This window comes from Convolutriloba macropyga, chromosome 12, assembly GCF_964194025.1.
Source record: "Convolutriloba macropyga chromosome 12, txConMacr16.3, whole genome shotgun sequence".
Lineage (NCBI taxonomy): Eukaryota > Metazoa > Xenacoelomorpha > Acoela > Convolutidae > Convolutriloba > Convolutriloba macropyga.
The window spans coordinates 45886097-45911586 of record NC_134479.1 but is presented as its reverse complement, the minus strand read 5'-3'; the positions used below and the strand labels follow the sequence as shown (position 1 = coordinate 45911586).

Sequence of the window (25490 nt, the reverse complement as noted above, 5' to 3'; positions counted from 1 at the left end):
CAATGAGGAATCTAATTTCTTTTTTGATTTTATCGTCATTTTGTAATTTCGTTCTTATCATTATCAGATTAGATTGAATAAACTCGCGTCTTCAGAAAAATTTGTTCTGATATTAAATATCTCAAATATAGAAAAAAGGAATTATTTTGCAAATTAACGGATCAAAATTTAATATCGATTCACGTTTTTAAAAAGTGATTGGTGGAAAAATTTTAAATTTTCATCTCGTGAATTCTTTCCTTAGTTCACAATTTTGGGATTTTTCCTTCACGCTTCTCTGTTTTATTGTTGATTGTAATTATAAAAGAGCAGAAAAGGAAACCCATTTCGGCAAAATTTCCGCTTTTTTATTGCGAGACGAGTTCTTTGTAATCCAAATAAAATAGTCACTATTTGTTTTCGTTCGGTTTGACCACAGTCACCATAAAAACAAACCAACCGAAAGTTAACTGCATTCTAAATCAATTTTATCTCACATTAAATCATTAGCACAACCAGTCCTGCCAAATTTAAATCACCGTCAGTTTCTCTAAGAATAGACAAAATTTATTATTTTTGACATTTTTATTGATTTTAAATTTTGAAAAACAGAATAATGAGTCCAAAATCAGTTGCCAATTCTTACACGATGTCGACTCTCCTGAAAACTTGGAAATTGACTTTTGTTATGAGTGTATTCCTTTTGCCAGTTTTAGTTTCAACCAGAACTGCAAACGGGGGTATTTTTGTGGGCGATTTGCCCGTAGAGAACAGTAAGTACAATTATCTGCTGATATTAATATATAGTAATGTATTTTTCAAAGAGGCCAAACATAGAACAAGATTATATATAATGATTAACGATAATGGCTACTTGAGATACGACCAAACAGGCATAAAACCTTTCACGTGGTGTATCGTGAGCCCCCCCCCCCCCCCCCCAATAAATTTTTGCAGCTTCAATGGGTCTTTATTAATCATTAAGGTAAATAATTTGCTTGTTATTCGGAAAGCGTTATCTAATTTGAGTCGCCAGAAAAGCGAACAGAATAATTCTATCAGTTTTATAACCGATAATCTTTTCACGAATCATAAATTTCAATTTTAATATGTCTGCTTTATATTCAATGTTTTGAAAATAGAAGGAGTGATAGTAGTATAAGTACTAGACGTACGCTTTGTAATTATTTCGTATATTTTGCAGTAGAATAACGGGTCTAGGAAATAAACCCCCACGGAAAAAAACCCCCACTTAACTTTAGATAGGAAATAAACCCCCACGGAAAATAACCCCCACGGAAATAAACCCCCACGGAAATAAACCCCCATTTTAAAATTGAATTTTGGTTCAGATAGTTTGTTCGGTTGTGATAGTTTCATATCAAGTCCCACGGGCCGCTGAGGCATGGCCATGACCAGCGAGGCATGGCCAAAGGCGCTAAATGCGCAGTTCTTTAATAGTAAAGTGGGGGTTTATTTCCGTGGGGGTTTATTTCCGTGGGGGTTTATTTCCGTGGGGGTTTATTTCCTATCTAAAATGAAGTGGGGTTTTTTTTCCGTGTGGGTTTCTTTCCGCAACCGTAGAATAACTGTTTTATATCAGGTAAGTGTAAAAAAATTGAGTGTTTAAAAGTTAGCATTAAATTCTGTATATACAACAAAGTTATCAATTATGGACCGCAGCTCATCCTCAGAACAAAAAAAAATCCCCTAAAATTAGGTAAACAAACCATAGCAAAATATAACTTTTATGGTTGCCGGTGAACCTGCCAAGTTGTCTTTTTTTGCCCAAATATAACTCTTCAAGAGCACAGCACGATAGAAAAGTTTCGGAGAATTACCCGAAGTTTTCTACCGTTGATTAGAATAGAATTCATCAGAATGGAGATTGAACAAACTATTAAACTTTCTTCAGCATCTCGGGTGGAATTATGGTATGGGTAAATAAAGTCTGAAGTCCCGGTTTTTCGACGCTATTAGTTTGACCCCTATACTGTAACCCCGATCATTTCACTCCAATTTCAATTCCTATTACAACTGCTCCATTTATATCTCAAAATAAAGGATACGTTTGGTTTGGTTAAAAATGTAAGGATTAACAATCAAAATGGGAGATTCTCAGTGTTTGTAGAAATCGTTTTTTAAGGGTATTTAAGGGCTGAAACGAGATAGGGGAGAAAAGACCGGGGATAAAATACCGCGGCTAAATGAATCGTGATGGAAAAAAGTAGAACCCTGAAAATCACACTGTAATAGCAAACATGACCAGTTTGGAAAAATAGTTCAAACTCAGAGACAATTATAGTTATTTTTATGGAAATTCAGTGAAGGATCTGTAAAACGTTCAAATGGTTCTCATGTAAAATTCAGGTAGCAAAATTTGAAGTCAGAAATGTTCGGAGGAATTTAGACAATGTTATGACAATTGAAAAAAAATTTTTTTTTGCAAAAAAATCGAAATTCGCCCTCTCAGTGTTAGCTGATATATCACAAATAAAAATAAAAGTAAATTTTAATGGCCTCCATTTATTAAAATTCCCCACTTATACGACTGATAAAAAATTATTCATGTACCTTTTTTGTTAATTTTTCCTCGAAACTTCTCAACAGTAAATAAAAAATGACAGTCGATTATTCCTTGTTTTATCCTACGCAATAAAATATCGAGAAAACTTTTAACGTTAACATTAGGAACAAATGCCGGCTCAATATGCTAAAGTTTTGTCAATTTTAGCAGGAATTAAAGGAATCGACTGAGTTAAATAAATCAATTTTTCATGTTAGCAGAAAAAATTAATTTGAAAGTAACATCAAACAAGGAAGAAAATGTGAAAGACAGATTACTCGACCATTATTTTAGCACGAAAAATTTTCAGTTATATCAAACTTTTTGTTGTCGACGATGTCAAATCTAATAAAGAGCTGATAAGCGTAGTCACAATTAAATTGTCAGAAACATAAATTCAGTCGAGGCAAAAAAACGACAACAGAAAACATGGTCCTCCAATTTAAATCAATTAAACTTTGTTCTTCCCATGTTTCAAGTTAATTTTAAGGTATCTAAGTGAAACTATGAAAGCACCAGCAAATTGAAACATAATTAGTTAAACCAGTAATTGTTTTTGTAAGTTAAATCAAATTAGTTGTTTTTGTAAGTAGACAACATCACAGCGAGTTTCTGAGTTTTCTTTACAAATGAAAACATTTTGTTACTCCAGTCAAAGATTATGAGGTTTTTTGCACAGCAACCAGTAAAAAAATAGAACTTGTTTGTAAATTATTTCTTTCATTTTTTTTGAACATCAGTGTGTTTAAGTTACTTACTTACTAATATAATAGATTACTATATGCATATCAAAAATAACAAAAAAATTAAATAAACAGCTAAATCTTTTAGTGTAAAACGATTTGCGATCTTTATTTTGAGAAATTCAATTTAATCAAACGTAGCTCTTAAAAGATTGTTTTGCAATTATGTTTGTTGCTAAATCAATATCATATTAATGTAAAATCACGATACAATGTTTACAAAAAAAATCGAGCTATTTTTCGCAGCTCATCCGTTTTCTCAGTTAGAAATAGTATTTTGTAAGCAATAGAATAAAAACTTAAACGCATGTTTCTAAAGTTTTTTTGCGTGGTTTTCTCAATCATTTTGCGGTTGAAACAATAATAGAGTCCCAACTTAAGAAACGAAGAGGTGCTTTAGAATCATTTTGCAGTGAATTTAACTATTTTTGTCTTATGGAAGCTAAATTGCAGCGATACTTGATAATGTTTACATATCAAGATAAAGTTTTTACTTTGTTTTTGCTTCATTACAATCGCATGTAAAAAATTTTTTAAACGAAAAATAACTACTCTTGTTGATATATCTCAAACAGTCCCGAGGAGGCAGTGTCAATCTCAAACAGTCCCCCCCCAGATTATTTGCACCCCGACGCACGTCCCATTTTTAATAAAAACTATGTGATGTCAAGTGCTTTAACTCCAGGTGCATAACGTTCTCGAGGTAACAAACGGAAAAGGTCCTAGCTTGGATCTATTCTGTTTCGCTCCCCAAGTGTTTTTTACGCCTCCAGGTACAAATTATATGTTGTTATATAGCACGTTACTATGTAAAAAAATAGCACGTGTTCTTGGGGGGGGGGGGGCGTAAAAAATATAAGCTCACTGAGGTGAGGGGAACAGAATAGATCCCCTGTTCAAGCACAAGCTTGATTTCCTTAATTTGTTTTGATTGATTGATGACTTCTGATTTGTTTTGATTTGTAAAATTTGCGGGTTTTATGTTTTACCCACGTGTGCAACCTAGCAATTCATTGTAATCTGGAAATCTCTTGTTAATAAGTAGTAAACATCCCCTAACTTTATGAGAAATTCCAAATCCCAAAAAAGTCAAATAGACTGCAACCTCCAACTAAAATGAGCAAGTTTCTGGTCTTTTGCATTGGTCACAAGCAAAAAATATGAGATCTTTTCCGTTCTTTTCCCCCCTCCAAGCTTAGTGGGTTCATTTTATTTTCAGCCCCCAGACGAACGTGCCATATTTTTCAATAGTTTTTTACCATGGAATGACAACTGCTCTGTTACTGGAGGGAGCATGACGTACTGGGGTGGGCACAAACGGAAAAGAACCAAAATATGTAACTACTTATTTTGTTAGGGGTTTATAATATATGCGCACGCGCAATGCAAATGACTGATAACAAATAAAGAAAAAGGTACAAAAATTAAGATAAATGAGTGTGTATGTGTGAATGTCTGTGTGTGTATGTGTGTGTACGTGTGTGTGTGTGTGTGTGCATGTGTGTGTGTGTGTGTGTTTGTGTGCGCGTGTGTGTGTGTGTGTATGTGTGAATGTTTGTGTGCTTTTGTGTTGTGTGTGTGTGCGCGCGCGTGTGTGTGTGTGTGTGTGTGTGTGTGTGTGTGTGTGTGTGTGTGTGTGTGTTTGTGTGTTTGTGTGTGTGTGTGTATGTGTGTGTACGTGTGTGTGTGTGTGCATGTGTGTGTGTGTGTGTGTGTGTGTGTGTGTGTGTGTGCGTGTGTGTGTGTGTGTGTGTATGCGTGAATGTTTGTGTGCTTTTGTGTTGTGTGTGTGTGTGCGCGCGTGTGTGTGTGTGTGTGTGTGTGTGTGTGTGTGTGTGTGTGTTTGTGTGTGTGTGTGTGTGTTTGTGTGTGTGTGTGTGTGTGTGTGTGTGCTTGTATGTATGTATGTGCGTGTCTTTGTGTGTGTGTGTGTGTGTGTGTGTGTGTGTGTGTGTGTGTGTGTGTGTGTGTGTGTGTGTGCTTGTATGTATGTATGTGCGTGTCTTTGTGTGTGTGTGTGTGCGTGTTTTGTTTTTTCTATCTGCCGGCGTGCATGCGTGTGGGTTTGAGTTCGGTGAATGATGTAGAAAAGATATAATGACAACTGTCAGCCCATTCTATTTGTAAAATTTGAATTCGAACATTTGCTAATGTGTGGAAAGCATGCAGCGAATTTCTTGGATTTCTTTAGCACTTTTTCAAAATTCACAATCAATGATTAGTGGGAAAATTGCCCAAGATCATAATGATGAGAATTTTCAATTTCAATGAAGCTCAAAACGGACGTCCAGTTAACAAAAATTGAAAAGAAATCCTGAAAGAAAAGAGGGGTCTTTCCCATTATAGCCCCCCCCCCCCATGAAATTATAGCCCCCCCCCCCCATTATAATTACCATGTTTGGGGGGGGGGGCTATAGATTATCTGACCACTAAGCTGGGGGGGGGGGCTATAATGGGAAAGACCCGAAAAGAGAAACGTTGAAGATATTTTTACTGAATAAGTGTCCTCAAACTTCAAAACCTGCAGATCATTGTTGTTTATATTTTAAGTTGGGATCTTTTCCGTTTGTGACCCCCCCCCCCCCCGGGCTTAGTAGGTGCAAATTATTTGCACCCCCCAGGCGCACGAGACTAAATTTTTGTATAATGATATAATATTAAATGGCACGTGCTCTGCAACTGGGGGGGGGGGTGCATAACGTACTGGAGGGGGGGGGGGGGGTGCATAACGTACTGAAGGGGGGTGCATAACCTACTGAAGGCGGGGTGAGGGAGGGGGGGGGGGGGCTTAGGTTGAAATTGGTAAAGAAAAAAGTGTTAAATAAAAATGAAATGGGTCTAATAGAGTAGTTGTAATTGACACATCCACGATTGAGCTAATGAGAGGTCAGGGTCGTCCGGCTGATTCACGATAAAAAATTAACAACATTTGCCCAATCTCTCTAAATGGAAAAGAATGCTTGACAGCCCACAATCTAAGAAAATATGGATACTTTTTAATTTTAAAAATAGTTTTGATCTAGTTGTAAATCAACCCGATGACATCTGTTGCATAACTTATAGATGAAATTCATGATATAAATTGATACAGACAATGAAAACCCGGACCGAACTCGAAGTCTATATCAGTACTAGGCAAGTCTAAATACAAGTCTTACAAGTCTGCCAAGTCTTAACCAAGACTCGGATAACACTTGGAAGTTGATTCCCAAGTCAAAACCAACTTTTCAAAACAATTTGAGTGAAATTTTCGAATTCAAAAAAATTTCGCAACGTGCCACGATTTTGGCATTACTTTTTGGCCACTTTCCGGGGTGCTAGAAAATGATATAGAACAGTGGCAGACCTCGAGTTTGAGATTTGATATAGAAAGCTGCTATGTGAAGAATGGAGAAAAAAGCGGCGGACTATTTTAGCCTAATCGGCTAGACAGTGGTTTGAGATATGTACAGTTGTAATAGCGTTAAGAGTTCATTAAGACCAATAATACAAGTGTGTTATCGCTCTCTCGAATTTACTCAGCTACTCAGCTTTGCCTCGAAGTTCTATTTCTATACAAAAAGAAATTAACAAAACATTATGCAGATAACACGTGGAATGGAAATTTGGCGGGTTGTTTTGAATTTACTCATAAAAGACATGCTAGCAAAATTTTCATTTCGTTTTTTTTTAAAAATCAGTTTCAATTATTCCGTTTTAGTATGAATGCAGTGAATAAAGAATAAAGTAACGTTTCAATGATAAATTTTAACATTCTAATCAATTACTTCATTGTTTATATTTCTATTAAATTAATTTCATTGTTAGAAATTAGAAGAAGCAACGTATGCTAAAGCTTTATACTCAGTCTTAAATTTTGTTTTGAATCTAAATTCAAATTCAATTACCATCAAGAAAATTTTTAGAGAGTCGTTGACATATTTGGAGAATCGTTGACAAAAATGATTCGTTTTGACAGATAGGTTGCCACATGGATTGCCAGATGCGTAGCCCAATGCGTTGCCAATATTGATACGTCACGTCACCAAATGCATGACTAAAAATAAAATTTTTTTCATGTTTTAATATCGAAACCTGGCACTAAAAAATGACAAAGAGGGTCGGTAATGTGCGATCGCACATAAAGTTTCGACCCCGCTCATCCACAATTTTGGCATAATTGTCTACCAAATGACGAACAGATAGAAAACGCTAAAATTTCAAGTATTTTTCAAAAAAAATTGGTGTATGAACGAAAAGATAGCCTCAAAAGCAAATAACTCAGTGGAGTTAAAAATGATGCATTTGAATGATGAGATTTGCAAATATTAAGAAAGCGTGTCAATACGAACAGCCAAATCAAAAAACAACAAAAAACATTAACTACATTAAAAAATTTATGTCCGTTAACAAATACAAAACAATAACAATTTCAGAATAGCTTGAGATAAAACTGAAACTAAACAAAAAAAACTTGTAATTCAACAGAAAAGATATGCACCAGTCCATGATAAGGCTTGGTAACAATTAGACAAAAAAGAACAAAAACAGTTAAATCAAAAATTCGCTTTTTTCAAAAAAGCAATTAATTTCAAAGAAATGAAAACCATCAAAAATCAACTAAAATAACCCATAGGTTTACGATTAGGAGTGTTTTTAAAGATGGAAATTAACAACTGTCGGTATTCAATTTTTATGCGGTTACAAAAAGAACTACAAATAGACAACAAACAAAAAATCATATAAATTTCACCAGAAAACGCTTTCGAAGCCGTAAAGCCTGCAAATTATGTTCAATAGCACTTTCTTCGAAAACCAATCGGTAATGTATTATATAATTTCTGATAAATGAAACCAGGTAACAAGTAGGCAACAAAGAAAAAGGGCAAAATTATGTAATACTTGTTTTTTTTTCGAAGAAAAGATTATTTCCAAAGACATGAAAGCCAATAATTACACGATGAAATAATTAAAGAGGTTCGTTTACAATTCCGAAGGACGCCATTAAAACCTGCCATTTTCCAGAATATATCTTACTTCTACAAAAAAACGTAAATTATGACAAAAATCAAGAATTAAGTTTTTTTTTGTAAAAAAGCCCGTGTCGAAGCCAGTAAAGTAATAACGAATTTTTTAAAAACCTTGGATTTTGCAACACCAATTTTTCTGACACCTTCCAATGACAACAATGTTCTTATATTTGGGCCGTGTCTAACGAGACTAGTTAAAAAACAGACAAGAAAAGGAACAAAAGTGCAAAGTTAAAAAGCATTTTTTTTATTTTGGAAAACAGTTGTTTTCTGAGTCAAGAAAACCATCAGCAGTCTACTATTATCATAATATTGGCCCATTTCTTCCCATGAAAAACCAATTAATATGTGTCATTGTACAGGAAATTTCCTACGACTAAAAAGACAAAGTAAAAACGACAGCTAAAGACAAATTTAAAAAAATAAATTGATTTCTTCGATAAAGTATTGTCGAAGCCATTAATACCATAGTCCGTATCCTTATTTTTATCTTTGTTAAGTTTATCAATTTTGCTTAATTTTGAGCATCAAATACGTGGCATAAGAACTGTCAATAACGTGATAGTGTGACAAAACTAGAAAATGTGAAAAATGGACAAAGACCTGAAAATATTTTTAAAAAAATGTGAAATCTAGTAGTATCAAAGACAGAAAAAGATAACTTAAGATGTAAAACCGCAAAAAAGATTAAATTTGAATTCAGAAAGAAGAAGCATTCTTTTTTTGACACTAAGCTACAAGTTGACCAAATTAGGAGAAATATGGAGGCACAGTTCAAAAAACCATTATTTATTTAAAAATCAAATAATTTTAAAAGTCAAAACGACTATAAGCTTTCAAGTAATAAAATAGATAAAATAATTTAGAGTTAATTAGGAAGCCAATTAGATCCATCAATAGTGAGCTTTGATTGGAATTTTTCTGTTCTTTAGCTAACATAGTGTTGGCCATCCGTGCTTATGTCAATAAAAGTAAATATTGCAGGATGTTGACATTTACTAAGTAAACAATGACCTAAATCGTTTTCTTGATTAACCAATCAGAAACCAGTAGCAATGATGTTATAAATGATAAATAATTGCTTATTTACTTTAACCAAATTGTTTGATTAGTGAAAGCGATTTCTATTTAGAACCATTAGAAACTGTTATGCAGAGCAGTTGGCTCTCAGATTGACTAAATTTTGATTCCTTAGCAACTTTAGTCTTTTTTTGCTAAGCTTTGCTAGATCTTAGATCTTGCGAGTTTTAAGTTAGTTGAGCTTACTTGAGGAGAAGTTAGCAACATCACTAACACTGGCTGAAGCCTTACAAACTTCAGCACGAGATTGAACATAGACTATCACTAAGAATTTTCTGAATTTTAATCAACAAAATTAAACATACAGTCCTTTAATACGTCCGAGCGACTAATTATTTCTGCGAGATTTTTAGTCATTGAAGCCTGTGAAGAACCAGGCCGGCGTAAAACTCGAGAACCAGGCTGTGATATATCGGTTCCGCTGAGATTCTTGAGCAACCGCAACATTTGGTCCGCCGACCCGGACATCAACAACAACACGATCAGCAACGAATCTTCAATTCAATTTGATGGACCAGAACGAAATCTCTACGACAGCCAGCAAAAGTCCCAGTAAACACTGGAAAACGGTTGATTGGAAGACGAGTGGTCAAATGAAGACGTTAGAGAAGGAGGAAGCTGACCTACTCAAATTATTCTCCAGACGCATCACTGAGCAAGAAGGCTACCTGACACAAAACCAAACAATGACTGCCGAAATTGCATTTCGAGACTTCTTCCAGACGTACGACAACTTAGAAGCCAACAGAAAGCAGCAAAGGTTACTATTGAAGCCTAAATATTTAGAAGCTTTCGAGAATGACAATAAGCGTATGTTAGAAGAAAATAGCAAAGATTTAAGATGGGTAGTTGACAAAGTACCATTTCTCCGAGATATTGAGAAATTTCGCACAGAAATCGTAGGTTATTGTGAAGACACAATTCGAACATACAAAACAGTGAAAGCTGCTCACTCAATTCAAAGTGAATTATCAAGTTTGGAGGAGAAGTTAAAAATTGAAAACCTAAGCGACTCCGAAAAACAGACATTGTGTAATCAGGTGGAACGGTTAGTCGAAAAACTAGATGAAATCTACGCAGAATCGATTCAAACGATAAAGCATGAATATCGCGTCCGAGAGTTTGTGGACTTCAACAATATTAGGAGTCACTATCGAGACCTGATCAAGCAGTACGGGCAGAGCAAGGATTGTGGAAACCAAACATCGTTAGTGTCGTCCACATCGGCTGGTGATAAAGACCCAAACGAGACATTAATTGATACAAGAAATGGAGCAGTAGAGGACGCTGAAGAAAACGTCGAGGTCTCTTCACGGCATTTTGCTACACAAGGAAGCAGAAAACAACCCAGTATTGCCAACTCGCGATCATCGAGAAGACGACAGATTGACGAAATGGAGCTCAAAAATCTTAGAGCTAAGAAAGAAACAGAGTAACGACTGCGAGAGTGGCAGTTGGAGTTAGAGCGGGAGCGTGAAGAATTGGAATTACGTCAACGAAAGGAACAACAAGAACAGGAATTACGTCTAACGTTGCAGCAACAAGAAGACGAGATACGTTTGCGACAACATGAACGAGAGCTTGAAAACAAAAGAAAAAAAGCTGAAGCCGACAAGGAGCAAAGGCGCATGAAAATTGAACTAACAAAGGGAATTTCAAGAGCATCTGGGTCACAGTAGACGACTTAAAAAAGTGTTGGATCAATACGCAGTCTAGAAAGAACTGCAGGCTGGGCAAACTCAGCGGCCCAACATTGTGGCCCTAGTCGACCACTATCTCCCAATGTTGTGATCGACGCTCCTAAGAATGTCACACAGAACAGAGGTGACAAAAATTTTACCACCTACCCTAAAACTACACAGTTGTTCCAACCGGATGCAGGACTTTTCTCAGCGCAACTGCAAGATTCGATTATTCTCAAGAAACCAAAAATCCCTAAATCAATTAGGGTAACAGAACCACAGACGGTTTTGCCCAAGACGACGTTCCAGCAACAAAGACCGTCAGCGTTCCAAAACAGGCAGAAAAGCCAGAGTCTCAAGCAAAAGTCTCTCAGCAGATCGATGGAAAGCCAAAACCAAACAACAGTGAGCCAAGCTACCCCACAACTAATTTACCAACCGAGTGGTGACCCTAGAGGATTACCAAAACTCAAGCTAACGGAATTCTCAAGAGACTCCTTGGAGTGGCCCGAATGGGCAGATTTTTTTGAAGTCATTGTGCATCGAAAGCGGCTGAGCGACACTGAGAAGATGCAGTGTCTGACGATTAGCCTCACTGATCTGGCAAAAGCTGCAATTTCTGGACTGGTTTTCAGCTCACAGATACACCATCAAGCCTGGGACGTTCTCTGCAAAGTTTGGCAAACCGAGAGTCATTGTTGAATCTCAACTCAAAAAGATATACACACATCTTCCAGTTAAGAACATTGATTCCAGTAGCATCGTTCGATTATCAAACGTAGTCACATACACAATTAACGTTTTGACTCGACTCGGATTTCAGCATGATCTGGAGTCGGAGTGAGTTCTAAGTTCAGCGAACAGAAAACTTTCCCCTCAGTTTAAAGATCAGTGGCTCCGACATCTACAGTATCATCGACTACTAGTAGCAAACTTGATTGTTTTCAAAGACTTGTTAGAATCAACTGCTTTCCTACATGAAGACTTCTTAGCCCAAACAAATCCTAAATTTCAAAACCGCGAGAAACCGAAAACTAGTACTTTTGCATCCATTGCTGATGATTCTTCCAAACCAAAGAATTCAGAATGTCTGTTCAACAAACTTTGAACAGTGAATTCTCAAAGAAGGAGGCTACAACCAGTGCCTCAGATGCTACTGCAGCAGTACCAACAGTGATCACACTAGGAGGACTCCATGTAGTGCGTGTGAAACTAGTGAATGAAAACCACAGCATGAGCATGCAGGCAATGTGTGATAAGGGATCCTCAATCTCATTCGTGGACAAGTCAATTGTTTCTACACTGCTGCTGCAAGGCCGAAAAACGTCCTTGTCAGTAGCAGGAATCTGCGGATCACAAGATGTCAAGACGGAAATAATGCCGATAGCGGTTTCAGCGCACAAGAATTTTCGACCATTGACAACAGTGCAATTCTATGTTCACGAGAAACTGAAGTTGGGTGACCAGATTGTAGATCTGCAAGGTCTGAAAGATCGCTACCCACATCTGAAGAACTTGCCAAATCAGAACTACAGTCAAAACGAAGTCCAAGTAATTGTTGGACAAGACTGCTACAACATCCATCACCCATTAGAACTCAAGAAGTCAGACAACAAAAATGCACCATGGGCACTGAAATCGAAAATAGGATGGGCATTAAGTGGTCTGCTATCAGCGAAACAGGCCGCAACTCTTGCCACAACAGCAACATCAATTGCAGATGCTAAACTAGCAAACCAGTTGAGTAAGTGGTGGGATATGGAGTCCTATGCCTCAAAAGGTGATGTCACCGGACATCCAAAAGAGGAGCAACGAGCGATCAAGACATTGGAGCAAACAACTTGATTTACCGGTGAAAGTTAGGAAGTTGGGCTTCTATGGCGAGAAGAGGAAGTCAAGTTACCAATTGTCTTCTACTCTGCCATGGGGCAACTCAGGACCCTAGAACGATGCCTACAGAAAGATGATATGTTGCAAAAGCGATATCAGGAAACCATTGACACTGACGTCGAAGCTGGTTATGTCTGCAAAGTCCGAAATGTTGAATTGAACAAAACCAGAGACAAGCTTCAATGGTACTTGCCACATCATCCTGTCATCAACACTCACAAACCCGAGAAATCCAGAAGAGTTTGCTGCGCGGCAGCAAAGTACCATGGTGTATTCCTAAATGACAAATTTTTATCTGGACCAGACCTGTTGCAGAGTCTGATCGGAATTTTTTTTTCGCTTCCGAGAACACCAAATAGCACTTTCAACCGACATAGGAGCGATGTTTCTTCAAGTTGCTGTCCCAAGCGATGACAGCCGATGCTTACGGTTTCTCTGGAGAGAAGATCCAGGGCAGAAGATAGAAGTTTACGAGTATACACGACACGCTTTTGGTGCGAAGAGCTTGCCGACTTTTGCAAATTACGCTTTGAATCAAGTGGCGATAGATAACGCGAAAGATGAAAAAAATATTGTCAAAGCTGTCCAGCTAAATTTCTACATGAACGATTTCCTGAAGTCAGTCAGAACCCCACACGAAGCGATTGAAATCTACCAGAAAGTCTGAGAGATCCGTAGCAAAATTGGATTCAATTTGACCAAATGGATAGCAATTGACAAAGAAGTCAAGTCAAAAATCCCAGAGGCAGACAGATCAACGAAAATTGTGAAACACAATAATCATCAATCCTTGGACTGAACTCGAATGTAGACACAGATAGTCTCATAGTCTTTCGTACAACTGAGCAAGAAGTTCCAGCAAAAATAACTAGCAAAAAGAATGGTCCTATCCTGTGTCTCAGCAGTGTTCGACCCACTTGGGATATGTTTACCCTACACCATACGAAAGCGGTTTCTACTCAAAAGCATTTGAGCAGCAATGGGACAAGCATGGCACGAAGAGTTGTCAGCAGAACGCTCAAAACTATTCAGAAATTGGTGCTCTGAGTTGAGAGTAACAAAGACGATGTCAATAAATCGACTTTATTTCGAAAAAGGAATTTTCAAACTTGAGACTCTACATTTTTACGGACGCGTCAGAAGAAGCAATGTGCTTCGTGGCATATCTACAAGACGAGGCAACGTTGAAACTTGCCTATGTTATAGGAAAAAGCCGTGTGGCAGCTATCAGACACACGAAGATTCCGAAGTTAGAACTTCAAGCCGCAGTCTACGGAGTTCGTCTCAGGAGGCAGATTTTGAGGGAACATGATAAAACAGAATTGACAACATTTTTCATTGGACCGATTCATCAACAGTCTTACAGTGGTTACAGTCGGCTCACAAGAAACAGCAAGTGTTTGTTGCCAACAGGGCAACAGAAATACTGGAAAACTCCTCCATGGATCAATGGAGACATGTCAAAGGCATCGAAAACCCAGCAGATATTGGCACAAGAGGGATGTCCATCGAAGGTCTCAAGTTTCCGGGTGGTTAAACGGGCCGGCATGGCTCCAGACAGATGAAAAAAGTGACCAAGGCCGTGGTGCCAAGTGATCGAAGTTGAAGCTGAGCAAGCTATTAGTAGTGTAGCCACAGAAACTGAACTAGACCAACTATTTGACTGGAGACAATACAGTACCTTCAACAGAATTAGACACTTTATTGCCTGCTGCATGAGGTTCAAGACGAAGCAGAAGGGACCCCTTAAAGCAGACGAAATTCATCAAGCAGAACAGATACTTTTTCGAAATGTTGAAACCGAAAGCTTCCCGAATGTTTCAAAATCGATAGCAAAGAGTAAGGAAATCTCAAAAATATTGAACATTGCCAAATTTTCAGCCTTCGTAGAGTAAGGAACAATTAGAGTGAAAGGTCAACTGAAGCATTCAAACCTTAGTTACAATGCAAAACACCCAATATTGTTAACCGCGAAATATCCAGACGCACAACTTCTGTTGGAGAAAGCACATCGTGACAACCTACATGAGTGCACAGAATATGTTAGAAATATGCTGCAACAAAGGTACTAGATCATCGGAATAAAAAATTCATTAAAGACAATCAAGTCGAGATGTATCAAATGCAGACACAGAAACGCCAAACCGATTCATCCTACGTTGGCAGACCTACCCCGAGAACAACTTGATGATCATGTGTTCCCTTTCACTCATACCGGTGTTGACTACTTCGGACCCTTTAAAGTGAAGTTCCTACGACGTACCTTGAAAAGGTGGTGCTGCCTCTATACTTGCTTGACATCGAGAGTATTACACATCGAAGTCGCACAATCATTGGACACCGAGTCATGTCTATCTGCTGTGACAAGAATCATTGCAAGACGTGGTTACCCAAGTACCATCATCAGCGACAACGGAACAAATTTCGTTGGAGCAGCCAACGAGTTGAAAGCGCTCATGAACGAGTGGGACAAAGCTATGGTTGAAAATGACTTGACACAAAAAAAGATTGTTTGGAAATTCAATCCTCCCGGAGCTCCTCACTTTGGTGGAATCTGGGAGAGGTTGGTTCAAAGTTGCACGAAGGTCATAATTGCAATCTTGGACAACCGAAGCCTTAACGATGGTGTTTCCGAGATCGAAAACAGGGCCGGCGATGTTGGCGCCACTTCAAATCAGCTAAAAAAGCCATCAGACAGCAAGAAATAACCTTTGAAAATGAAAAAACTTAGATTTGATCAAAACTCAAAAATGGCCAAAACTGAAAATTTTTGCAAGTTCTGTACACCCCCCCACCGATTTTTGGAAGGCAAAACCCGAGCAAGCCGAGGTTATGGCAAACAGTTAGTGTTACCTCTAAAATACTCATGGAATTAACGAACCTTATAGCATCGGACCCACAAGCGTGGCTATTAGCACTTATATGGTGCAAAATTGGAATTTTTCGGTATTTTGTCATTTATTGTTAAATTTCTTAAATTGTTTAATTTATGTTATTTTAGGTGATCATTAAGGGTCAAATACCGTATATTCGAGGCTTTTAGAGCTACGTAATAACCATCCGTGCTTATGTCAAGAAAAGTAAATATTGCAGGAATTTGACATTTACTATGTAAACAATGACCTTAATCATTTTCTTGATTAACCAATCACAAACAAGTAGCAATGACGTCATAAATGATAAAAATTTGCTTTTTTATTTTAACCGATTTGTTTGATTTGTGACACCGAATTGTATTTAGAACCATTAGAAACTGCTATACAGAGCAGTTGGCTCTCAGGTTGACTAAATTTTGATTCTTTAGCAAATTTAGTCTTTTTGCTAAGTTTTGCTAGATCTTAAGATCTTGCGAGTTTTAAGTTAGTCTTTTTTACTAATTTCTGCTAGATGTTAAGATCTTGCGAGTTTTAAATTAGTTGAGCATACTTGACGAGAAGTTAGCAACATCACTAACACTGGCTGAAGCCTTCCAAACTTCTGCACGAGATTGAACATAGACTATCACTAAGGATTTTCTAAACGTTAATCAACAATATTAAACTTACAGTCCTTTAATACGTCCGAGCGACTAATTATTTCTGCGAGATTGCTAGTCAATTGAACCCTGTGAAGAACCAGGCCGGCGTAAAACTCGAGAACCAGGCTGCGATATATCGGTTCCGCTGAAATTCTTGAGCAGCCGCAACACATAGAAAAGATCGTAACTTCTTTTTAAAAAAGTCCAACTGATTACAATCGGAAATATTTTTGGACTGTAACAGTCTAAGATTTGTCCGAAACTAGCTCTGCTAATGCTGTTTTTCAATTAAATGCTGCGTTTTTGATAATCAACGAGTAAAGTTAGCAAAAACCGGCAAAGTTTTAATTACGGAGCACTGGCAACTGAAGTTGAAGTAGAAATAGCCCCCTTTTGAGTATACAAAAATTGTGTTAGTGGTGTTTGTGTGTGTATATCCTGCAAATTTAATGAAAGTGGATTAAAGAAACTTATCGTGCTGTTTTTAATGAAAAAGTCTGAATTTTGAAATATTTAGCCAGATTCTTTGGCAAAAAATTAATTAAAATAGCCTACAATTTTTTTGTCTTTAAAAATTGAATGAACAACAATTTCTTAAATTTTTTTTACAGATTTGAGCAAAATTAGCAAAATATCGTCATAAATTCGGGAAGTTGTCAATAAAATCAACGGAATTCATTCTTTTTTTCTTCAAAGTTTATATCTCGATAACTCCTTGTAATAAACGAAAATTAAAAAAAAAATCATATTCTACGCTGGACAAGCTTTCCAATGATACTAGTCTTAACTCTCTGCGATGAATATATCGATCGGCCAAAAATGTCCGAACAAAAAAACCCATTTGAGTATTTAGTTCCTCCCCCCTCAAGAGGGGTCGGATCAATGAAGAACGAAAATCCAAGTGCGGAACTTGTACACAATAAGGTTAACAGGAAGCTCAAATTGATCATTTCATGAGAGATAATTGAGAGATTCTACCTTAAATCCAGTTCTAATTCATTTCCACAACGATTGCAATTGTTTAGAAGCCTCGATAAACAAATAATAAGGAACAAAACTATTTTTCAAAAGCCATTTGCAATGTCAACTTTCAGATGAGCCTGTCATTATGGCAGGCTTTCGTCATTGACAAATAACAAAAAATTTAGTGCGAGCGTTCTCAAAAACCAAAACTCATGAAATCCTTTGAGATAACAGTATCAAAAACTTTTAGGGTTTCAAAGGTACAGAATTTCCAGAAATGAAAAACCTCTTCGAGGTGCAGTTTCTGTAGAAATGTTTATACGATAAAAATGGGAAGCATTCGAAGGCCCATCAAAACTTTGGATAGATTATCACACTTTTTGCAGCGACAAAATCTTTTAAGCGTTTATTGAGTTTTGAAAAATTTGTAAAACAAAAATGGCTCTAGAATTGGGCTACAAAAGTTACAAAAGTTTGTCAATAGAAGAATGGGGAGGCGGTTGGATATTTACTTCATGTCCGTTTTATTTTACGTTTAAAGGAGGTCATCTGGGTTTTTCTTTATCTGCAGTTTTCTTCGATAGTTTTATCCTCGGAATTGCTTTTTTTGCAATAAGCGCCCATCCTCAAACTTTTTGGATTTATAAATTTCATTAATCTGGTGAGCCTTAAAAATATGTTAATCACATCTGGACAGTGGGTGTGTCCGCAAATTTCTCAAACCAATTCAAATTATGAAACTATGTCATAGACATCAATTTTTCAAGTTTTCGAACCTATCAAGAGCCCTAAATTTCCTATTATCAAAACTTTCAACAGCCCAAAAATTTCAGAATAGTCAATTTCGATGGCGTTATTGAAAGCGAGAATAAGAGAAAATTTTTTGACAAAAGTTTTAGGGTATCATTTTTGAAAGCTCGTTAAAATATCAAGTTATTCACATTCGTGACGTCTAATCTTTCTTATTTTCTCACAAATGTTTCCACATATTTTTTCAAAGAAAAAACCCAAAATAGCTCCAAATTTTTCTGTGTTTATGCCATTGATGCTGTAAAATAAGCATGGTGTTCATTTTAGTGCAAAAAAATTGGAATAAAAATTTCATGAGCATATATTATCTCCCTATATTTACCGTTAGTCAACTTTTTGTTTTTTCGCTTTGTTGACATTTCCGCATTAAATATTTGATTATACGTGAAATTAATTTTTAATATGGTTTATTTTGATCAGCTTGCTCAGTAGAAAAGACCAGCTCACAAGTGCGTTGATGAAAATTTACATAGGCATGAAAACAATAGCATCAGCGTCTTTCATTTTACACAAAGTTAATTAATACTTGAAATTATTTACAAAATAGTGCGAAACGTTCCAACCAAACACTTCTTCGTTGGTGAAAGAAGTTAAGTCTGTCATTTTTCTGACATCAAAAATTTTTGGTATCATTCAAAAAAATTTCTAGTTAAAATGAGAATTGCGCAAAAAATAATAATTCGGTATGCTGCTTTCCACATAAATTAGTACATTTAAGACATCAAGAGTCAAATTTCAAATTTTTTATATCGAATTTTCACATTTTTGACTTTTTCGGCCCAATTTTTTCTCGTTTTTGATTTCGTTTCATCACTTTGAATATGCTTTGAATAGCTTTACACCTTTTCTGAGATTAAAATTGAATCTCAACATCAAGATTATCTCAACATTGATTTTTAAGTTCATAAACCACTAAAAGCAGACAAAAAGACATTTTTACCCTTTTGGGACATAAAGAACAAAAGAAAGCTGAATTTATCGATAGTGGTTTTCAATGAAATCATCAAAATCGATTTATGGTCTCTTAACAACTACTAAAATGTAAATTCGGTGATAAATTTCTGTTTGAAAAATTTCTTCTTCACGTTTACATTGAAAAGCTGAGTTAAAATGCTGATATTGTTTTAAAAAGATAGGTTGAAAGCGTGAATTTGTTGTTTATTCACATTTTTCATTCTGTTATTCGCGTATTTAATACAAAGAATTGTTATTCACGATGATTAATTTCTCTGTTCATGTTGAAGTTAACAAACATTTCCAGCATTTTAAGCACCAACAATTTTAAGTGAAGTTTAGGGTTTTGAAGTGAAGAGAATGTAAACATTAAACTGTTTATTTCTAGGAACTCTTGAAAATAATTAAAGGAGCACTTCGAAAAACTGTCAAATTAAGAAATGATTATAAAACTATATCGCGAAAACAGTAGTTTGAAAAAATTATTGATGATACGTTTTTCTCCATAAAGATAAAAGTGGGCTTTCGCAAACTCAAAGACGTAGTATATTTCATCTTGTTTTTTAATCACAACGGCAAAAAAAAGGTGATAATTGATTCAATTTCCGCTCACGCGTTAATCAAGTTTATCGTCTCTATACTTTGCGGAAGGATGTGTAAAGCATAGCTGGATAAACTGGCCACTTGATGGGTTGTTTGCGGATTTTTCCCCCTTTTTTGAGAACTTTTAGCCCTAAACAGCACTGGAAACTGGCAGGCTAAAACATTTCTGTTATCCATTAGCTGAATCCTAAACTATTTTTCCACAAAAATTTGTAGAACATGAAAATTTTCATGAGAAATTGCCAAAAAATTGTAATTTTCCTATCGCAAACGGTGCTAAAAGTACACAAGGGCAGGTAGAACGATAAGAAAAATGCTTACATAAATGGGGGGAAACGCAACAGAAATTTTTATGCAATTCTAGCAACAATTTTAAAATTTTTACCTCGAGAATGAGCATCCGCAGTAGAATGAACTGTATGTTAAACACTTCAATCTTAACGATGACTTGAATCATCAAATAGTATTTGAGAATATTTTCACAAATGACAGGGTTTTGTACTCAAAAGCCAAGCTTATGTAACCTTTATTACTCAAAAGAACGTATTGTTTATATTTCTTCTAAAAATGAATATAAAAGAAAGAGAAGTTTTCAAAATTTTGATATTTCACAATTTCTAGCACGGAGAGAGCGATAGTCATTTTTTGTGGAGTGCGCATGATATTTTTCATAGATATTACATTACACAGAAAAAATTGGAAAAAAGGAATAAAAAAGAGAAAAACGGAAAATTTTGCCACCAATTGCGTAAACTTTTCAACTTTTTTCGAACTTGAACACAATTGAAATCATTTTTTTTTGTCAAGGGAACATCAGATTTTATACAGACACAAACGCAAATTAATAATTTATGTTTGTGCTATTGAAAATATTACGGATCAAATAAAATTTGCTCCTCAGCCTCACGGGAAAAAAGAAGCAAGGATTCAAAAGTAAAAATTTCTTTCTCAACTGCAAAATCTTTATGAGAAACGTATTGCGATAATTGAAGATATCAATCTTTGGGAGAGTTAATTATCGAAATAAATAGTTTTTGAAATGCTTTTCTGTAGCATCTTGGTGAACATGCGCCAAAAAATGATTTTAATAGCTGGTTTTTTAGAATAAGATTTTTTCAATAATTGTAATTGGTCTTATTTTAAGATCTCTGTATAAAGCTTAACCATAAGCTTTCGATAAAGAATTGCTAAAGAGCAATAAAATTTGCAAGGCATTAACTACCGTAATATATCAAAAAAACTTGGTCACCAATGTTTGAAGATTGACATTTTATTTGAAAAAAAAACATATAAAAAATTTGCATTAAATTTAGTTTTTTCCGGCAAACTGGTTGCACTAAAAAACTTGTTGTGTTGCCCAAGAAATGATTTCATAATTTTGTTCAATTGAGACAAAATATAAACCTAACTCTACGCGATTGGTTGAGAAGAAATGCAAACAGATGGGAAAAGTTGAGGACATAACAACAGTTATTTTCTATCAATCCATTACCCTTTTACATAACCACAAAAATTTTTGTCTTTCTGATTCTGAAAATTGGTAAGATTTGAATAAAAAAATTTTTTCCGGCAAACTGTTTGCACTAAAAAACTCGTTGTGTTGCCCAAAAAATGATTTCTTAATTTTGTTCAATTGAGACAAAATATATTGGGTCCGGGAGCGTTGGGTTTCCAGCTTTGTGAAAAATAAAACCTAAATCTACGCGATTGGGTGAGAAGAAATGCAAACAGATGGGAATAGTTGAGGACAATAACAACAGTTATTTTCTATCAATCCATTACCCTTTTACATAATCACAAAAACATTTGTCTTTCTGGCCCTGAAAATTGGTAAGATTTGAATAAAAATAATTTGGGAAAATTGCACCAAGTTCTGGTTAGAGGTCAGGGTCAGCCAATGATCAGAGTAGCAAATCACATAACATCAAATCATTTGTCAAAAACCTTTCAATATTTAGCCTAAAAAACATATCTTTGAAAGTTCGCTTGTTTTTGTTGGTAGTCCCCTCTTCTTATTGCAGCTGAAGTCCTGCAACATCGGAATTACAATTGAATCACCCGTAGAAACATAACTTTACACACTTTGGTTCTAAAATTTGATTTCAAATAACTAGTAACGCATCATACCTCTGATAATATGATAGCTTATATTATATATCATACATAGTAATCAAACCAATTTCTTGTGACATATTTTTTTGTTCCAAATTTCGAAAAAAATGCCACTTAAGTATCGCCCGCTCTTTTCCCGGGTAGACCCTGTCGACACTCTTTGATTTCATCATAGGAGCAATACTTTATTGAATGACAATTTTTTGAATGTTTTTTTCTGTTTTTACTCAAAATTTCCAAATTACCAACAGAGTTAAGCTTGATTGGACACCTAAAAAAGTCATCGGTATGCACACCAAAACATTAAATACAGATCAGTTTTTTTGCTTTTTTCCATAAAAATATTGTTTCATTCTGCAAAAATTCGAACAATTCACTCGCTGGAGATGATGTGCAATCTAGTCTCATGGAAAGTCAACTCTTTTCTCTAACAAAAAATTTCAGAAATACTTAAATAAAATTAAAGTTGGTCTAATTGTGCTTCTGTAAATCGTATCATAGCAGAAGTGGACATCTGGGTCTCCCTTTTATAGGAATGGATCTTATCAATCAAATGGATCTTTTGAGGACAAAATTTGCATTAATTTTCAATTTTTTGGTCATAACGTTGAATTAAATTGGGTCCGGGAGCACATCAAAGCCTTATATACAAAATCAGTTTAATGCTTTTTCCATAAAATTTTGTTTAACTTCGCAAAAATTTGAAGTTAAACCATCCATTCGCTTCGAACCATCCACTCGCTGGAGATGTGCCCTATAGTCTCAGGAAATGTGCACTCTATTCTCTAACAAAACTTTGAAGGAAAAAAATTGGTCTAATTGTGCTTGGGTAAAATCGTATCATAGCAGAAGAACGATCCTTATGCCAGTATGAAATGTTCTAGTTAGGTTTTTGCAGGAAATTTGAATAGATAATCAAATTTGGTTACGTAATCGTTTTTCTCAGAGATAAAAACGAGGCTCGAAAATACTGGAAAAGTTGCTAAAATTTAAAAGTTCACGTGCCCATATTTCTTAAAGAGTCGAAAAAGTCTCCTAAAGCTACGATTTAAATTTTGAAGCGCTTTTGAATGGTGCACTTCGGCTTTGCGCCACAAAAGATACGGCTTAGCCAACATTTGTTTATCAAAACAACTCCAATCGGCTTAACCAATAAAAAATGAAGGATTGGAAAAGTATTCTATTAATTTAGACACTTAGTTTCCTCTTGAACTTCGTCTTTTCTTGTAGTGATTTTCTTGTAACACAACACTGGTCTAATAATATATGTTTGACTGCTAGTCATAATAACCTACTAATTAATTTTTCAGTTTTTCATATTCTCAGCCATAAGTTATTGTTTTTTTGCAAAAATTCGAACAATACACTTTAAGAAGTGAACTCTAGTTTCATGAATTTTGCACTCTATTCTTTAACGAAAAACTTTGGAAGTACTTAGGAAAAAGTAAAATTGGTCGAATTGTGCTTCTCTAAATATTATCGTAGCAGAAGTGGACAGCTGGGTCTCCCTTTTATAGAAATGGCTCTCATCAATCTTTTGGGGACAAAATGTGCATCATTTTCACCTTTTCCGTTCGATACGTTGAACTGAAAAAAGTTCGTTGTTTTGCCCAAAAAAATTGTTTTCATTATATTGTTCAATTGAGAAAAAAATAATAGTCCGGGAGCACACCAAAGAACTAAAAATAAAATTAGTTTTATGCTATTTCCATAAATTATTATTTCACTTTGCAAAATTTCTAACAATCCACTCGCTGGAGATGTACACTCTAGTCTCATGAAATGAGCACTCCATTCTCTAACAAAACTTCGAAGGAAAAGTAAAATTGGTGTAATTGTGCTTCTGTAAATCGCATCATAGCAGAAGAACAGTCTATGTGCCGCTATGAAATGTTGCAGCGATGTTTTGGAGAAATTCTGAATAGACAATCAAATCCGCTCAAAATCATTTTTCCTCAAAGATAAGCACGAAGCCCGAAAAGGTTAGAAAAGTTGCAAAATTGAAAAGTTCGCATTTCCATATTTCTTTGAGAACCAAAAAAATTCTCTGCAAACAACGATTCAAATTTTAAATCGCTTTTCCACTGTAGACTTTGCTCAACAAAAGATACGGCTTGGCCAACATTTGTTCATCAAAACAACTCCAATCGGCTGAACCAAGAAAAAAATGGAGGGATGGAAGAATAACATAACAATTTAGAGTCAGTTTTGTCTAGAACTTCGTCCTTCTTTGTATAATGATTTCATTGTAACACAACGCTGGCCATATAAAATATGTTTGGCTGCTAGTCATAATAACATCGTAATTGATTTCTCAGTTTATAATATTCTGTTTATGATATTTCACGGTTTATAATATCTTGTTTATTTTACAGGGATCATATATGACATCCCGGTAATCATTAAACAAATATTTCCCATACTAACAGTACGAATCACCTGAAATTGTTTTAAAATTTTTGCAGCATGTATTTTACTTTTCTGGATAGGCAAAATTTGCAATTGTCTGGCAACTTTGCAGCCTTTTCTCAACTCATCTATGTTGCACAGAAGAGCTAACTTGATTAATGGAGGATAAAAAATAAAAAAATGTCCGAAAGTAACCAGCCGTGGAAGAAATCAGTCAACTAAATTCAGAAACTTTTTCGGAAGAAAAGTTGATTGCATGAATTTGTTTCGGAGTTTTGAAAACTGACGGCCATATTTTTCGTCGCCTTGAGAAGAGAAAAAGGGGGCAAATGGTTAATATTTGGTACATTGAGTTGGCGATATGCAATAAAAATAGGGTTAAAATTTTAGGTTCAATGCTGTTATTAATAGATATGTACCATTAAGGGCAAAAATACGCTCGAGGGAGTATTTCTTTGAATAAGATGCCATACCTCCCCCCATTCAAAATTGCTACTCCATGAATTTCAAAAACATCAACGCAGTCACCGAATGTTCCTATAACTTTCAGCCCTGAGCACTGCATTTCAACACATTTTTATCACAATTTTGGAGCACTATTTTTGAAAACTAAACGCTTTTTGGAGATTTCCGGGCACATTCATAGCAAACTCCTCGAATTCTAGAAAATGCTTGTTGGTAATTTTCGCGACGACTAGCAATGATTTTACTTGAAAAAAATCTACAACCATAAATCAAAACAATCTGCAGTTAATTGACGTGATTGGTGATTAGTTTGCAAAATATGACACAAAATCATTACGGTGACGACATTTTTATAGTGTCTGATGCACTGTGTCTACGATCATAGAACTTTATGGTTTCGTAGAAAATCCGCGAAAATTAAGTATGTCCTGAGCCAACCATTTGTTTTCGAAGTTCACAGATGAATTGGCAATGACAAACCTAAGATTGATAGATAAATTTAATGTTGATATAAAGAATTGGTAGAAATATGTTCTTCTAGTTATTGGGTTTTCTGTATAGTTGTTCCGTGGTCATTTTGCCTATTGCTAGAAATCTTGGAAAGATTACCCTAAGGGATAAAATGAAACAAACCATTTATAGTTGTCCTTACTTGGAAATCTCAAAATTCGATAATTTACGTTATTAGATGCTCCATTTTTGGAGATT

At 35.6% G+C, this 25490-nt stretch overlaps 1 protein-coding gene across 1 annotated transcript in view; it reads left to right on the top strand.

Annotated features, from left to right (window-relative positions):
* The first annotated feature begins 250 nt into the window (after positions 1 to 250).
* The window catches only part of LOC142350367 (uncharacterized), a 54493-nt gene continuing 29253 nt past the window's right edge, over positions 251 to 25490 (top strand). Inside the window, exon 1 of the mRNA XM_075402211.1 lies at positions 251 to 752. Within this exon, the coding sequence (XP_075258326.1) occupies positions 596 to 752 (157 nt within the window). The 5' untranslated portion in view covers positions 251 to 595. The remainder of the gene's footprint in view (positions 753 to 25490) is intronic.